Source organism: Uranotaenia lowii, chromosome 2 (assembly GCF_029784155.1).
Source record: "Uranotaenia lowii strain MFRU-FL chromosome 2, ASM2978415v1, whole genome shotgun sequence".
Classification (NCBI taxonomy): Eukaryota; Metazoa; Arthropoda; class Insecta; order Diptera; family Culicidae; genus Uranotaenia; species Uranotaenia lowii.
Genome location: NC_073692.1, coordinates 31569615 through 31587177, shown reverse-complemented (window position 1 = coordinate 31587177; position 17563 = coordinate 31569615). Strand labels below are relative to the sequence as shown.

The following is a 17563-nucleotide window of genomic DNA, read 5'->3' as shown; positions in this document are numbered from 1 at the left end:
CCGGCGACCTCGTCTTCTACCTGCAGACGATTCCTTCGATCTTGAGGGTACGATGGATCAATACGTGGGAGCAGCCATATTTCCGGCCGGCGTCACGCAGGCTGGTTGCGTCCTTGTTGTCAAACAGCTTCTTTAACGATGTCTTCCTCTGCTTCGTCATTGTCGTCACCGGACTACCACTTCCGACCTTCCGCTCTACGTTCAGGAAACCCAGGATACGATATACCTTACTGACAGGTACATTTTCTTCCTTAAAATGTGCCACCGTGAACTTTTTTCCTTGCTGGAAATGCGTTTCGTAGAACCGTACAATGCGTTCGCGGAGCACGTGCTGTTTCGACGCCATCTTTGCTTTGACTAAATTCAAACTAGCAAAACCAAACACGCCTACTGTTTCTAGGGAGCCCAAAGAGCAATTTTCTTGGAGAAATAAAATTTTAAGCTCTATATTTGAGTTACTGAAAGGTATTGAAAACATTCTCATTTTTTATTTAACACCCGTTACTGTCTTTTTATAAATTTCGAAAGTTGTTCGCAAAAGAGTTTGTTCCATTTTTTCCCCGAGAACAGTCTTTACCAACCATCGAAAATTGACAGTATTTCTCTCTAATTTCTCACAGCTGCACATTTTACACTTGTCACATAAAACTAAAAATTTTAATAAAGCGAATTAACTTTGTACAAAATTGTTGCATGATTGTCCTTTATTCAATTTCCATAAACTGTGTAACTTTCCAAATCACTTTTAGTAAACAGCCTTGATTCCACCTACAGGTACCGGAGCGATATGCAACGATCCTGGAGTTGCTGCCACCATTTTATCAACCGGAACTACAGCCTTTCCATAAGGACCCCATCCATAATAACCGGCGGCTCCATAGGCAGACCACGGATATCCACTCCAAGGATAACCGGGCTTCCCCCAGTTGGCTTGAACCACAGTCTTGTAGCCGTATGGTCCACCATAGGCATAGGAGGGCCACGCCGAATACGGGAATCCCAAGGCATTCCAAGGATTCCATCCGTTCCAGTGATTCCAGGCCGTGGAATATGGTGGCCACACCGACGAAGAAATTACCGAACCCTGGCAGCTGTTAGCGATGGCCATCGATGCGATCAGCAATGCAATGAACACCTAGGAAAAAGTAAACGTTTTACAAAATAAAATCTCTCAAATATACTTGGATTAACCGGGGTCACCTTCATTGTTGCGGTCAGTTGATTCTTCGATGGCTCGCGGATTAATTTTTGCGAAATAAGAACACGATCGGCTCCAAACTGTGCCGAAAATGGCCAACCCGGGTTGGTTTTATAGTTGGCCTGGGGCCATAAGTGTCATCCTCTTGTGATAAGTTAAAACGTTTAACTCCTAAAAGTGATATTCATAGCTTTTCAGTAGCGGAGATCGTAAATTAAATTTTGATGCCCGCACGGGCTCTCAAATTGTGTTAATCGGTTGACTTAAACAGGCGATAATAGCCGTTTTGTAGAGCCAAGGCTACAGGAATTGATTTTCATTACATTAAAGCTCGGCGGGCTTCGAGACACATTTCGATTGAGCCCCGAGAGGAAAACGATTAGTAAACGATCGTTGAGAACCATTACCGGTCATCCTTATGTCATACAAAACGAATAATGTTTATCCACAACAGTGTTATTTCATAAATTAATACGTATTTAGTTTGAAAATTTTAGAAAATAAAAAGTTCATTGTGAAATCTCTAATTATAGAGCGCAATTTTCCCGAATTCTGTAGAATATTTTTTTTAATGATCTTATTTCACACGGTTTTATTTTGATGATTTTTTTTAACGATTTTCTTGAAGTAAGACGATTTTTGAGCATTTCAAAAACAGGCTCTAAAAATTCCCGTTTTTTTTTCCAAACCATTCTTGGGTGGTAAATTGATTCGGACGTTGCTTCCCGACATAAACATGGGCCGTGGCTTAAAACCCAAAGCAAATTAATCCAAAACAAATCTTTGAGCTTCCCGATTTCACTCAAATCACCTCAGAATGGTCTAGCTGTTTGGAAATGATCGATTTACAGTCCAAGTTGGCCACTTTACTCGAACATTAGATTTGATAACTTCTTCAATCCATTATTTTTTACTCCCATCACAGTGGTCCAGAAATGAAATTTAGCGGGAAACAATTATTTGCGCTCTTGCCTTAGGTTTAAGACATTTGGTGTGCAAGACAAAGTTGTACAACGTTACAAGGCGCTACTTTTGAATGAAACTTTTTTAGGGTGGTTCATAAAACTCCTTAGATACGAAAATTATTTTTTTACTGTAATGAGATAGTGCTATATTATGTTCAGCAATTATGTAGAACAACATAATTGATGAAACTTTGTAGAAGACTTTGAATGTCTATCTATTAACGTTTAGGTTTTATGATGATTTTTCGTGTACAAGTTAGGGTGGTCCTACAAAAACAAGTTTTATTGTTATAACTTTGTTGGGTATCAACTTATCAAAATCATGTGTTCGGCAAATATTTAGCAAATCATTATGCGCATCTTTTGTAGAAAACAGATTTCTAATATCTGCTTTTGATTCGCAGTTAGCATGAATTTTGTGTTCAAAAATGGCCGTTTTGTATGAGCCATAACTTCAAATGGAGCAAACCGAAAAATTCAAACTTTAATTCGTTTGAAAGAACACGTTAAAATCTACATTATATCGAAAAACTGGAGAGGTGTTTTTTGTTTAAAGCTTTTTATTTACATTTGAACTTGACCAAAATTGCCATTTTTCATATAACAAAATATATCACTTTTGCTCTGCGACATGGAAAATCAAATCAACACCTTCATTAAGGCTTGTCATACGAGTATCCACGTATTGAGCTTTACTCAAATTGTTTCTACAGATGTAACCAATACCTTTTTCTTCAGACATTGGTGTAACATTTGATCTCCTGCGCTCGGTAGGTTAAAAAACCATTAACTGGATTGCCGGAAATAGTTTCTTCAGCTTTTCCTGCTAGGCAATGTCCTTCAGCCCTCATACATGATGCCGTAAGAAACCCCAGCTCTTCCGTCGTAAGGTTTGATTGCAACTCTTCAACTTTTTTCAGTTAAGTTTTTCGGCAGCTTTCGGAAAAGTTTTGCGATGTTCTTCCTTGTTTTGTAGCTAACGGAAAGTGTATCTGAGCAAGAAGCCAGTCCGCATTCAGCTTTTCAAATCGACTTCGGTTACGATTACTTTTCTCCCAGAGTTTCAAATATTTCAACTTCTCAAAACTTAATTTCTTTTTCAATGTTAATTTCGAAAGCTTCGGATCCATTTTTAACAGAACTTAAACCACATCTTTTTCACTAGACCCCTTTAGCCAGTGAACAACAATAACTTTCCTTTGAACGTTCATCACGAATAATCGAAACTCTTGAACTGAAAACTGTATGGTTTCCTTGGTTTTGATCAAAATGATCACCGGAGAAACCAAAACTGGCTTTCATAGTCAAAAGGACATAAGTGAATATTAATTCCTCCTAAGGAAAATACAATTCAAGACTTTCTTGTTGGGTAGTTAGTAATTCATTTTTTTCATTTTATGGTTTTATGCATTAATAATCAAGAATCCTGATTTTTTTTTCTCATTTGTGCCCCTCTGGCTATGTTAGTCTTTCAAAATTTTTACAAAAGGTTATAAATAGGAAACTCTGCTTTTGTAGTGGTAAAAAATTTAGAATTGTTGACTAGGGGTGCGAACGCAAAGAAGAATTCCATGTCGCAGAGCAAAAGTGATATATTTTGTTATATGAAAAATGGCAATTTTGGTCAAGTTCAAATGTAAATAAAAAGCTTTAAACAAAAAACACCTCTCCAGTTTTTTCGATATAATGTAGATTTTAACGTGTTCTTTCAAACGAATTAAAGTTTCAATTTTTCGGTTTGCTCCATTTGAAGTTATGGCTCATACAAAACGGCCATTTTTGAACACAAAATTCATGCTAACTGCGAATCAAAAGCAGATATTAGAAATCTGTTTTCTACAAAAGATGCGCATAATGATTTGCTAAATATTTGCCGAACACATGATTTTGATAAGTTGATACCCAACAAAGTTATAACAATAAAACTTGTTTTTGTAGGACCACCCTAACTTGTACACGAAAAATCATCATAAAACCTAAACGTTAATAGATAGACATTCAAAGTCTTCTACAAAGTTTCATCAATTATGTTGTTCTACATAATTGCTGAACATAATATAGCACTATCTCATTACAGTAAAAAAATAATTTTCGTATCTAAGGAGTTTTATGAACCACCCTAAAAAAGTTTCATTCAAAAGTAGCGCCTTGTAACGTTGTACAACTTTGTCTTGCACACCAAATGTCTTAAACCTAAGGCAAGAGCGCAAATAATTGTTTCCCGCTAAATTTCATTTCTGGACCACTGTGCCATGGTAGATTTTTTTTGGCCTCATAGTCACTTTCTTGTCTTGTCAAGATATTTTGAACCGTATAATACTCATCTTCTTTCAATAGAGTATCATATATCCATTGGGCAAATTCAAGCAAAATTACTTTTTCATATCGAAGAAAGCTTTTCAAACAAAGCGTTTGAAAGCTTCTAATTATTTAAACTTATTAAACCTCAATCCAATCTAGAAAGCAATAAAAATCATCCTTAAAACGCCCTACAAGCTTGAATTATAATGCATTCGACTGGGTGAGATATGGTTAGACCCGAATGCTACAATTAGGAAAGTATCAAACGTACAATTAATCGAATTCTACCGAACACAACTACAAACATCGTACAAACTCAACAGGTGTGTGGGACCGAGAAAACGGCGCGAGAGTGTTTTGTTGCGCGCGTTCGGTTTCCGTGGTTCGAAGGAATGCATCTCTCGGTCACCCCGCCTGGATCAGAATCGGTTGCATTTCGATCGTTCTGAACCGAAGAAGGAGAAGGGAAAGGGAAATGATCGCGGGGTGGCTCTATTTAGACCAATACTTAGTATGGCAATAGATAGTAACTAAACCACTTGGTAAATAGTTTCTTGATGGGCAATTACTATCATTATTAAAAAGCGGTCAATAGACCGTCGTCGCGTCGCTTCGGTTGATTTCGGTCGATGGGACCCGGCACCCGATATCTACTTACTGGTGCTGGTGCTGGTGCTAGTGGCCACAATACGCAAACAAGAAGAGAGAGGAACTTTTCGTTCTGTGGTCTCGGGAAGAACGGATTAGTCCCAACGCAACCGGGAGATTTTCTAACTATATAAACCGCGGTCGGGTTCTGAGTAGAAGCATAAGCAGTCCAAGTGTTCTAACAAACAAACCTCAACAAACCACCAACCTTATCTCACAAAATGAAGGTATGGAAAAAAGGACTTATCTACCCTCGAAGATCCTAAGGATAACCTAAGGAAGTGTTCCATCAAGTGATATAATCGATGTGTGTGTGTGTTTTTATTTTCGCAGTTCGTCATTGCCGCCGTTGTCCTTGCCCTGGCCGTCGCCTCGGAAGCTAGCTGGCCCTATGGACCATACGGAGCCACCGTTGTGCAGGCCAATGCCGGTGCCTGGCCAGCTGCCCACTGGGGTGGAGCTTGGCCTGCTGCCGCCCACTGGGGTGGTGCTGCTGCCTGGCCAGCTGCTCACTGGGCTGGTGCTCACTGGGGTGGTGCCTGGGGACCATACGCTGCCGGACACTGGGGTGCCCCAGCTGCCTCGGTTGCCCACCACGCCGGAGTTGTTCCCGGAGCCGTTTCCGTGAATGCCAACCGTGGATCGGTCCATGTTGCCCCTCTGCCAGGACACGCCGTCTCCCAGAAGCAGCTCAACTTGGCCCCAGCCCCAGGAACCATCTAAGCTGGCCCGGATCTCGGATTCATCCTACCAAAAAACCAAATTGTTTCTTCTTATCACAACAGGAAAAGTTCGCTCAAAAAACTGACCGCCGAAGACAAAACAAACTGCCATGATGAACGATAATGTGTGTAGCAGAGATCAAGAGTCAAAGATCTGTTTTATCTTTTCTTTTTTTAGCTAAGCTGTGAATAACTAGAGTAATTATTTACCTGCTGTAAATAAATTTCAACTCTCAAAAACTTGTAAATCACCTGTTTTTATTCAAATTTTTATAAGATCCGACAATATCATGACCTAACTTTTTTTACCTATTCAACCCATTAAGGACATTCTTCCACGTGTCACCTTACTATAAAATTCAATAAAATTACAAAAAATAAAATCGAATAAATATGATCAACATCTACCTTCGTTCAACATTTTGAAAGTCAAAATTTGATTGCTCCCACCTCCTGATATTGATCATATTTTACATCACTTCTGATTTCATTTTGATTAGACAACTCTTATGTGACCCTTAAACACCTTGAAATAAAAAATAAATGAAAGGGTTGAATTTCGGTTTCCAAAATCAAAACTAATTCTGGAATCTCAAACTTAAAAATACAAAAGCTGCTGCAAAAATAACTAAGCTGCTACATGCAATTTTAGGATTGATGAAAATACAGGAGAAAAAGGAGTATCTTTAAATGACTAATTTTTAAAGGTTGATTGTTAAGCATTTTGTTAAAATAGTTGATTTTTCTCTGTTCATTTTTTTCTATCTTCACCACGTTCTGTGCACTTTTTTCCGTGTATCTTTTGTATGAAAAGAATTGTTTGCCTGAATTAATTTTACACATGTTTCTGTTGTCATCCCTCAAAATGATTATGTTTTTCAACTTATGTGTGCATAGCCATTTTTGCCAAATTCAAAGATATTTCTTTAGGAAATCGGACACAGAAATCTATCGGATAAAGTTTGCTAACGTTACAAATATTTAATATGAAATTGCACTTGATAAAATAGATACCTAATCCTGTTGATGGTCGATACTTTTGTTTATCTTTCTTCTATCATTACTTTCTGGAAATAATAAGAAATCATTTATTCCTCTTGGGATAATAATTCTTCGCATGACATGAAAATTGCTAAATAACCATGAAATTCGAACCTATACTCACCGGTATTTCGTGATACTTTATAGGGTTAGTTGTCCTACTTTGGACCGTTTAAGCGGTGATTCATTTATTTTCTCATACATAGACGGGTGTTTTGCAGTTTTTAGAAAACCCATTCGTAGATCATGGTCTTATCTGCAAGTTTCAATGAGAGATTTGATCCTTGGTTTGCCCTTTTTGAAAGAATTGCAAAGTTATGGATAGTTAAACTTCCTACTTTGAACTTACTGTTCTTGATTTGGTACTGCATTTGTACCCTTTATTGGACCTAGATCTAAAAAGCCAGTAAAAAGTTAAATTTTTCGAAAAAAAAACATCAAAAACTTAATTAAGTACTTTATTTTAAACTAGCTGATCCCATACGAACTCCGTTTCGCTTTCAACTTGGAATATGTCATGAATAGCTTGTATGAAAGCCAATTGCCAAGCATTTTCCAGATGCACTACTGAATTCATTGTTAAGTAATAATTGGACGATCACTTTTTCTGTCGTCTGCTACTAAATTTGAAATCAGAAATTAATTGACCGTGCCAAAAATCCCCGTGTATAAATTTCGACTCGATCGTTGCATAACAACGCAATTATTGCCAAAAAGTTCCCCTTTCGGTGGCCTCGTATACAATCTTTGATATCTGAAATCGATTGCCCTTCCCTTAAAACTACCGTGTGCCAATTTTCATCCCAATCCGATGTATAATAACGACAATATTGCAAAAATATTGAAAGGTTTATATGGACGACCCCCTTTGCCGGCCCCTTACACTCAATTTAATACCTGAAATCGATTGCTCGTCCCTAAAAAGTCTCGCGTACTAATTTTCTTCAGAATCCGATGTATAATAATGACAATATCGCATTAACAGTGAATATTCAATATGGACGACCCCTTTGGCCGACCCCTGACTTTAATTTGGATGAGTAAAATCAATTGTTTGTCCCTTATAACTCCTATGTGCAAATTTTCATCCCAATCCGGTGTATAATAACGCCAATATTGAAAATTTATTGAAAAGTTAAAATGGACGACCCCTTTTGCAGGACCCTCACACTGAATTTGATACCTCAAATCGATTGCACGTCACTGTAAACTATGGTTTACCAATTTTCATCTGAATACGATGTATAATAACGTCAATATCGCAAAAACAGCAAACAGTCAATATGGACGACCCCTCTGGCTGACCCCTTACACAAAATTTATCATCTGAAATCGATTGCTTGTCTTTCAAAACTCTCATGTGCAAATTTTGAACATAATCCGACGAAAAATAATGTCAATATCGCGAAAACAATATTTGTCTTGTATGGACGACCCCCTAAAGAAGGGGTCATCCGAAAATCTGAAAACATTTTTCATCCTTCCTGGTCCTAATGAGTATCCATGCCAAATTTCAAACCTCTAGCTCTTAAGACGGCTGAGTCTATAGAGGACAAACAAACAAACAAACAAACAAACAAACAAACAAACAAACAAACAAACAAACAAACAAACAAATAAACAAACAAACAAACATACAGAAATTGCTTTTTATATATATAGATAAAAAAATACCATGAACAAATTTTAGGGATTTTTAGCTGTTAAATACCTTTATTTTTGTTATAAATATCTCAAACTTTATTCTCATTAGCACATCCCTCAGCAACATAATTGCTAGGAGGTTTTTGTGTTAACTTGTAGCTTATTTACCTAATGCTGAAAAAATGTTGGGAATGCTCAATAGGGGTTCTTAATTATGCCCTTATGAAAATTCGCACCTTAATTGATTGTTTAGTGTTGAAAAATTGATGTCGGGTCTAAAAATGGAACATAGTGACCAAAAGTGTCCAATTTTTGGACCCTTCACCTATTTTACGAGTTTTCCGATGATATTCTATTATTTTAGTAAACATGGATAGTTTAGTTCATATTCATTACAGCAATGAGAGTTTCCTTTAAAATTAGGCTTGACCTGTTAATTAATATGATTTATTCATAATCTCTCTGATTTCTCGAATTGCTTCCCTCTAATTGAGCTCTCTGTTTTACCACTTAAGAGAAATCCCCTTTTTATAAACGTTGAAAATCTCATTGACTGTATGCAAAATTAATGAAATGTTTCCTATTTTCGGTATTTTAGGACTAATGTAGGCTCTAGGTCTAAAGTAGGAGCACTCACCCTATTTTTTGAAATTTAGGATGATATTTCTATGAGTGCACAGTAACTTAAGCTATCTCGGCAAGTTCAGGACAGTGTCCTCCAAAATTACGGAAGAAACATTCTTTTTTAATTTTAACAGCCATCAAGCGTTTGGCTACGAAAGTTATAATGATTTCAGTGTGCGCTTCGGGTCATATTGACCCGAACGACTTTGGAAGGTTAAAAGTTATCTCTGTCCTCTCAACGTAGGAGTGCCTCAAGGCAGTAGCTTGAGTCCCTTGTTGTTCCTAATCTACGTTTGGCAGATGCCAAACTCAAATCTTTTTGTTCACAAAAGACTGTCTCTTCTGTGTACACTGAAAATGAAGAGTGCTGAAATGTGTACAAATATATTCACTATACTGCCCCTAATCGCATATGAGTCCCATGTGTAAAAACTGCAAACCGCGAAAAACGCTTGTAAAGTTTGAACATTGTTTTCATTACAACAATCATGTGTATCATTTGTTGGTAAAACCTAGTAATAGTTCGGATAGAAAACACTTTAAAGAATACTTTTACGCTTACACTAACGGATTTACGGAAAAATTATAATAAACTACTCATGTGACTCATATGCGAATATTCTTAACCCTCGAGCCGAGATTATTCGCTAATGAGTCTCTTGTGCTAAAGTTATCAGCGTTGGTGGCAAGTGCCAAGATTTATTCTAACGTATTTTATCATTTGTTTACCTTTTTTTTTTTACGATAGAAGTAATTTTTGAATTATCCTTTTTTTAATCGTGTGGGATAAATTTTCTAGTGTTTTTTTTTTTCAAAAGCTTTGTTTTCATTCGTGTAAAATTGCTCCGAATATATTATACTTCAATTTAATTTAATTTGTGTAACGGATCCGTGGTTAGTTCCGACCAAACATGAGCTGGATTCCAAAACAAAGAAGGAGACTTCTTCCTGGAATATTTTCCTGGGTGATAAACGAAAACAGTGGTATTGACTTTGTTGTGGATATAAAAGAATTAAAATAAATTATTTTTATTTTGTTATCGACGTGCGTTATGCTACTATACGTTCAATTTTTATGTATATTAATGATTTTAGCATTGAATTATAAATTAACTTAATTTTCTATCTACAGTTTTCTTCAATTGTACGCTCGAGCGCTAAATTTCGGTCATGGAACTCATATGCGAATATTTTTTCACATGGGACACACCAACGGTCATATTTTTTCCGAAATTTTTGGAACAAACTTCGAACAACAACTTTTTTACAAGTATATTTGACCACTAGGAAGCGTTTTCCATCGATAACTCAAAAGTGATAAAATGCACATGGGACTCATATGTGAATAGGGGCAGTATAGTGAATATTAAAAAATGCTTCAAATATATTTTACTTGTTTAAACATCAATTGTTTTAGTTTTTTTCCTAAACAGCACATTGAAAGCAATTTGAGAAATAAAACGAATCTAAAACCAAGGGAAATATAGCAGAATTCACAACAAACGCGGGAGAAACCCGTTTCGAGCTTACAGGATAATTTCAACAAGTCCTTTCAAATCACAGGGCAACCCTGTTCCGATCATGCAAGACAATTTGACAGTTGTTTTACTAAGCTGTTATACTGTCCTGGAATCGACCAGTAATTTCAGCTGTTAAAAATAACTGGAGGAAAACAGGAAAAAGATTAGGTGTGTATTTTTTTTAATAACAACTGTGTTTAGAAAATTGTCATTCACATATGGTTTTAGGAGCTGAATACAAGACGTGGTTCGAAAAAAATTTCCACAGCTGTTGTTATACCCAAAAACCCTGATTAAATTCTGAAATCAGAAGCGTGGCTTGGCAAGGTTGCCAGCCTTTCATTTATTTCTACTAGTTCGAGCTTTCATATGTTATGAGTTCTAAGGTATGCCTTAAAACAGTATGAATGTTTGAATGAATGTATGTTTATGGTTACTAAGTAAACATTTGTTCGGGATTCAACCAGACGGAACTGAACGCCATCAGTTTAAGACACTTGAGCTTTATGTGCAGATATATTCCTCTTGAGACGACATCTTTGATCATGAACCAGAAGCGATAGGTAGTTTAAAATCGTAATAATACATGTTACTTAATCTTATTCGCTTTTTTGATGTAGAAAATTAATTAAACGAGATTCAACTTCTGACGTTTCTAAATTTCTTCATGGCGCTCAGGGTTTAATGGCTAGCATCGTACTGATCCAAAAAAACATTTTTGTAGGTATATTTCTCAACAATTTTGTTATACTTATGTTATGGGCTTCTGGGAGTTATAAATTGTTATCGGTCCGGCTCCCTTGGGGACATGCTTGGAGAGTGACTACAACTCAGAATACGATTACCGTGGTGTAGTTGGTTAACGTGCCGTTGTACCGAAACGGAAATTGCGGGTTCAAGTCCTGTCGATGAGCCCTTGTATCTTTTCCGAGAAATTTATTAAATTTACGGTTTATGTCCTATCTTTCTTTGATATCTGTTTCTCTTATACTTCTCACAACCTTTGGGAATGGCAGAATTTTGTAACATTTTGTAGCAGATTAAAATTGTGTTTCGAGTTTCAAAATTTAATCAGCAGTCACCATACAAAAAACGAATTGGATCGGAAATTTTGCATTTTTCTGTGTTAAACAAAGTCCAATTTTTTTAAATGTTATTTTAAAAGCAGGACTACCTTGTTAGTTGGAAGCTCCAGCAAAATGACAAGAAAATGTATGATAGTTAAACTATTCATGAATTCAACTTTGCTAACTGCGCTGAATAATAGCTAACGATTCCTGATAGTCAACCAAATGGTACGAAACTTAACAAGATACTTTACGTAATTCGAAAAATTAAAAGTGCTGATTATATTCCGAAAGTTACTGAGACATAATGTCGCTTTTTTCTGTATTCAAGACGAATGATTCAGCCTTAATGCGTATAGGGTAAGTGAGCCTAATTTCGCTATATTATGTCAGAGGTTTTTAGATTTGATATTAGTACGCCAAATCTTTAATTATTAGATACACAATTTTTTGGCAACTAAGTTCCAAATTTTCTTCTGAACTCTGTTATGTTTCAAAATAATCATTTCAAGCTTTAATTTACGAAAAACTTCATGTTTTTAAAGTGTGTCGATGTTCCTAATTTGGCACTAATTGTTCCTAATGTTAACATATGAGGAAAAATGTATCTGCGTACCCAATATTACACTATTTGTTCCTGATTTTGCGAATGGGTCTTATGGGTTTATTTATACTTTAATGAGAAAAATCTCAAACTTCATCTTTTTATAAATTTTATAACGTTTTTGGAATATGAACCATAATACTAGCTGACCCGGTGTGCTTTGCTACACCTTCCAAAATCAAATGATTTTTTTCAAAAAATATTCAAATTTTTATTGTTTATTGGCATTATAACATAATTCATAAGCAACCGCTATAAAATGAGAGCTGCAGCTGGAGTTTCGAATTGCAACACAAAGATAACTTAAACTAATATTCTGAATCTTGCTCTATAAATTTGTGTAAAAGATCTGATAATTTTGATCTGTCTGGAGGGTCTCAAATTAATCGTACCCAAACAATCTAACTTATAAAATATGATTGTTTTTGCTTGATATTCTCTGGATTTATGCTAAAAACTGATAAGAGAGCCTCCCCTCTCCTTCCCTTCACCACCTGCTGAATGGAGGTCGTGGTCTTTAATAATCATACCCATTTTTTCGTGTCCAAAAATCCTCTTATATCAAATTATAACTTAATTGGTTGATAAGTTTTTAAGCTATATAACATAATTTAAAAGGAGCCTTCTTTCTTCCCCTCTCTACACTGTAAAGCGTAAGGGTCTATAACATTCGTAGAAACATATCTCGTAACCAAGTACCTTTCCATGTCATATTTATTTCCATGTGTTGGTTTTGTTTGCATAAATTGAGAACTTATGCTAACAAAAGTGTATTGGCCTCAACTCCCTCCTCCTAGGTACCTACTCACTGAAAGGAGGATGGTGTGTCAGATATTCATAGAATCATAGCAAAATGATTTTCCATGTTATGTTTTGTCCATTTCTCGGATTTAATAAAAAAAAAAAAGTTAAATGTAAGCCTTCTCTTCACGTCCTATATTCCCAATTTTATCATCCTACTTCAAGAAAAGTATTGCTTCACAAAGAAAAAGTATTTCTCGTACTCAAATTCTTTTTGATGCCAAATTTAGTTTCATTTGCTCAATTCATTCTCGAATTATGCAAAAAAAATGTATGGAAGTTCCTCTATATATCTTTCCGCTGAAAAAAAGTAGGGGCTTAAATTTATAATAGAAACATTTCTCGTATCCAAAAACCCTCACATGTCAAATATGGTTCAATTTGCTCGATCAACTCTCCAGTTATACTGAAAACTGTAATAGAGACCTCTCCTCCCCCTTTTCATCCACATCTTTGAACGAGTGAGGGATTCCAAATATTCATAGAAGCATTTCTCGTACCCAAATTTCGTTCCATGCCAAATTTGGTTCCATTTGCTGTTGTAGTTCTTGAGTTATGCAGTAAAAATTGTATGAAACTCCCCTCCTTCTTTCCTTTCTCCCCTCTGGAAGATGGAAGTGGTCTCAAACAATCATTAGAACATGTCACGTTCCTAAATACCCGCCCATGCCAAATTTGGTTCAATTTGCTTAATTAGTTTTTGAGTTATGTAAAAAATTATAAAAAAGGCCCCCTCCCCCCTTTATATCTCCCTACTGGAAAGAGGGAGGAGTCTCAAATAATCATAGAAATATTTTTCGTATCCAAATACCCTCCCATGCCAAATTTGGTTCCATTTGCTTTAATAGTTTTAGAGTTATGTAAAAAAAAATATGAAAAAGGACCCTCCCCCTTTATACTGGAAAGAGGGAGGGGTCTCAAATAAGCATTGAAGTATTTTTCGTATCCAAATACCTTCCCGTGCCAAATTTGGTTCCAATATCTTGATTAGTTTTCGAGTTATATGAAAAATTGTAAGATAGCCCCCCTCTCCCCTTCCTATCACCCCACTGAGAGGAGGGAGGGATACCTGATATTCATAGAAATATTCCTCGTTCCCAAATACCACCCCAAGCCAAATTTGATACCATTTGCTTGAAGGGTTCTCGAGTTATGCAAATAATTGTCTTTTTTTGGGAGGCCCCTCCCCTCCTTCATGAGAGAGGGAGGGGTCTCAAACCATAATAGGAACCTTCCCCTACCTCCAATACCACAACCTGCCAAGTTTCACGCAAATCGGTTCAGTAGTTTCCTAGTCTATAGGGAACAGACAGACAGACAGACAGACAGAAATTCATTTTTATATATATAGATAAATAATACAATTATCATTTAATGATAAAAAAAACAATGATGGTATAGTTTCTCACATCGTGAGAAACGTTTAAAGTTTTTGATTCTCATAAAAAATTTAAAAAAATAATCGAAATTTTTACATTTTTCGATGCCGTAAGAAATGGATTGGCTTAATGATATCACTTACAAACTTTATATTGCTTTTATTATCCTATATTAACACTGTTGCAGTTGGTGTATAAATATTTTACGGACAATCATTTAATTTTTTTCAAATAAATATTTTTAAAATTCCGTAACCAGTTTGGGCCAAAATGCATCAACATGCAAATCAATTATTCACAGTTCAAATATCAAAATATCAAAAATAACTGCAGATCGTGCTTTATGCGTAACGAAATCACAAATGTATAAAACACTATAACTTTTCAAACTTTTTTATTTGATTTTTCATTAAAAAAAAAAGTTGTTGCAATTTCTTTTCATTTTCTTAGTAGAGTGAAAATTGCATAGTTTTGTAAATTTAAAAATAACTGGTGAAACCAATTATTTTTCTGACTACATCAATTTGATGTCCCAATAACCTTTAAACTTTTGTTTTACAAGCGGTCTGTATTTAGGCATTGGATTTTTAAAAGCCATTTAAGTTGAAAAGTGTTGCATGATGCCCCAGGTGACGGTATTCAAAGTATTTTATTTAGTTTTTTTTAATACTTTTCTTTCGATTCTGTTTTTGTTGAGGAGCTCTCTGTAACTTTATGGTTTCCTTTTCTGTTACGTAGGGCTTGTTCTTTACAACCAGGAAAAAATATGTTTTCAACATTTTTAGCATTGAAATACACTTAGGTAAAAAAAAAAATATATCAAATATGTTATATTAACCCAAAACAGTTTATTTTAATAGATCGTTGAAAATTAAGTTAAAACACAATTTGTTTTGACAACTTTACGTCAATCAAATTTATTTCAAATACATTCTATGACTTTGATATAGTTTGGAAAACTTTGACTATGTCCATAATTAGGAACACATTGAAAATAGTGTTCCTAATTGTGGACATAAGCTTTTTTTAAGTTTTTACACGAAAAAAACATGGTTCTAACATACTGATTGCTAAAATCATGATGAAAAACAATCCGACGAAAAATTAAAAAAAAATCGGTTAACAAATACAGCTTTTATCTTCTATTTCTAAAAAGGTGTTTTTTTTAAAGAAATATGCTAACCATTCAATTTAGATATACATTGAAAAAATCCGGATTTTACAAAAAAATCCTGTGAGATAGAAAACAAATTTGTTTGTAAAATGAAAGAGCACATGATCCGTTACATTATCATTTTTTTATAAAGTTAATAAGTGAAAAATAACGTCAAAAACAGTCAAAATCGAACGGTATGTTAACATTAGGCACACATGCCAAATTAGGAACACCTACCCTAATGATCTTCGAATTTGATAATAAAAAAAATTGAAACATTTTTCGGATTTCAGAACAAAAAACGATTGATTTACAAGTTTTTGAGAGTTGAAATTTATTTACAGCAGGTAAATAATTACTCTAGTTATTCACAGCTTAGCTAAAAAAAGAAAAGATAAAACAGATCTTTGATTCTTGATCTCTGCTACACACATTATCGTTCATCATGGCAGTTTGTTTTGTCTTCGGCGGTCAGTTTTTTGAGCGAACTTTTCCTGTTGTGATAAGAAGAAACAATTTGGTTTTTTGGTAGGATGAATCCGAGATCCGGGCCAGCTTAGATGGTTCCTGGGGCTGGGGCCAAGTTGAGCTGCTTCTGGGAGACGGCGTGTCCTGGCAGAGGGGCAACATGGACCGATCCACGGTTGGCATTCACGGAAACGGCTCCGGGAACAACTCCGGCGTGGTGGGCAACCGAGGCAGCTGGAGCACCCCAGTGTCCGGCAGCGTATGGTCCCCAGGCACCACCCCAGTGAGCACCAGCCCAGTGAGCAGCTGGCCAGGCAGCAGCACCACCCCAGTGGGCGGCAGCAGGCCAAGCTCCACCCCAGTGGGCAGCTGGCCAGGCACCGGCATTGGCCTGCACAACGGTGGCTCCGTATGGTCCATAGGGCCAGCTAGCTTCCGAGGCGACGGCCAGGGCAAGGACAACGGCGGCAATGACGAACTGCGAAAATAAAAACACACACACATCGATTATATCACTTGGTGGAACACTTCCTTGGGTTATCCTTAGGATCTTCGAGGGTAGATTAGTCCTTTTTTCCATACCTTCATTTTGTGAGATAAGGTTGGTGGTTTGTTGAGGTTTGTTTGTTAGAACACTTGGACTGCTTATGCTTCTACTCAGAACCCGAGCGCGGTTTATATAGTTAGAAAATCTCCCGGTTGCGTTGGGACTAATCCGTTCTTCCCGAGACCACAGAACGAAAAGTTCCTCTCTCTTCTTGTTTGCGTATTGTGGCCACTAGCACCAGCACCAGCACTTGTAGATATCGGGTGCCGGGTCCCATCGACCGAAATCAACCGAAGCGACGCGACGACGGTCTATTGACCGCTTTTTAATAATGATAGTAATTGCCCATCAAGAAACTATTTACCAAGTGGTTTAGTTACTATCTATTGCCATACTAAGTATTGGTCTAAATAGAGCCACCCCGCGATCATTTCCCTTTCCCTTCTCCTTCTTCGATTCAGAACGATCGAAATGCAACCGATTCTGATCCAGGCGGGGTGACCGAGAGATGCATTCCTTCGAACCACGGAAACCGAACGCGCGCAACAAAACACTCTCGCGCCGTTTTCTCGGTCCCACACACCTGTTGAGTTGTTACAACTTGTAGAATAAGGGCTACAAGAGTCCTAACTCAATTAAGGTTTAGCTGTTCTAGTACACTCCAATACCAACGCAACTCCGGTAAAACATTCCCAAGTACATGCAATTCGTTTTCAAATCGCACTCGAAGAAATCCGATCAACCACCACGATTCGATCTGCATACATTCAGTAGGTACCCCAATTCAGTGGGTGGGGGTGGGACTCCCAGCTCAGTTTCTACATGTTTGTATTGAGTTGGTTTCACTGCTGGATCGAATCAATCTTCTAGGCCTTCCT

General features: G+C 36.6%; 3 protein-coding genes across 3 annotated transcripts; 1 reads left to right on the top strand and 2 right to left on the bottom strand.

The window, feature by feature from the left end:
- Positions 1-705: 705 nt before the first annotated feature.
- Positions 706-1268, bottom strand: LOC129745033 (uncharacterized). The gene is made up of 2 exons (XM_055737856.1): positions 1201-1268; positions 706-1135 (listed from the first exon to the last, which is right to left on the bottom strand). The coding sequence occupies exons 1-2, from the start codon at positions 1204-1206 to the stop codon at positions 746-748; spliced, it is 396 nt and encodes a 131-aa protein (XP_055593831.1). The 5' UTR covers positions 1207-1268; the 3' UTR covers positions 706-745.
- Positions 1269-5286: 4018 nt separating this feature from the next.
- Positions 5287-6082, top strand: LOC129745034 (adult cuticle protein 1-like). The gene is made up of 2 exons (XM_055737857.1): positions 5287-5339; positions 5446-6082. Exons 1-2 carry the CDS (start codon positions 5334-5336, stop codon positions 5833-5835), a joined length of 396 nt encoding a protein of 131 aa, XP_055593832.1. The 5' UTR covers positions 5287-5333; the 3' UTR covers positions 5836-6082.
- Positions 6083-16073: 9991 nt separating this feature from the next.
- On the bottom strand, positions 16074-16780 carry LOC129745032 (adult cuticle protein 1-like). The gene is made up of 2 exons (XM_055737855.1): positions 16721-16780; positions 16074-16616 (listed from the first exon to the last, which is right to left on the bottom strand). Exons 1-2 carry the CDS (start codon positions 16724-16726, stop codon positions 16227-16229), a joined length of 396 nt encoding a protein of 131 aa, XP_055593830.1. The 5' UTR covers positions 16727-16780; the 3' UTR covers positions 16074-16226.
- Positions 16781-17563: the final 783 nt, after the last annotated feature.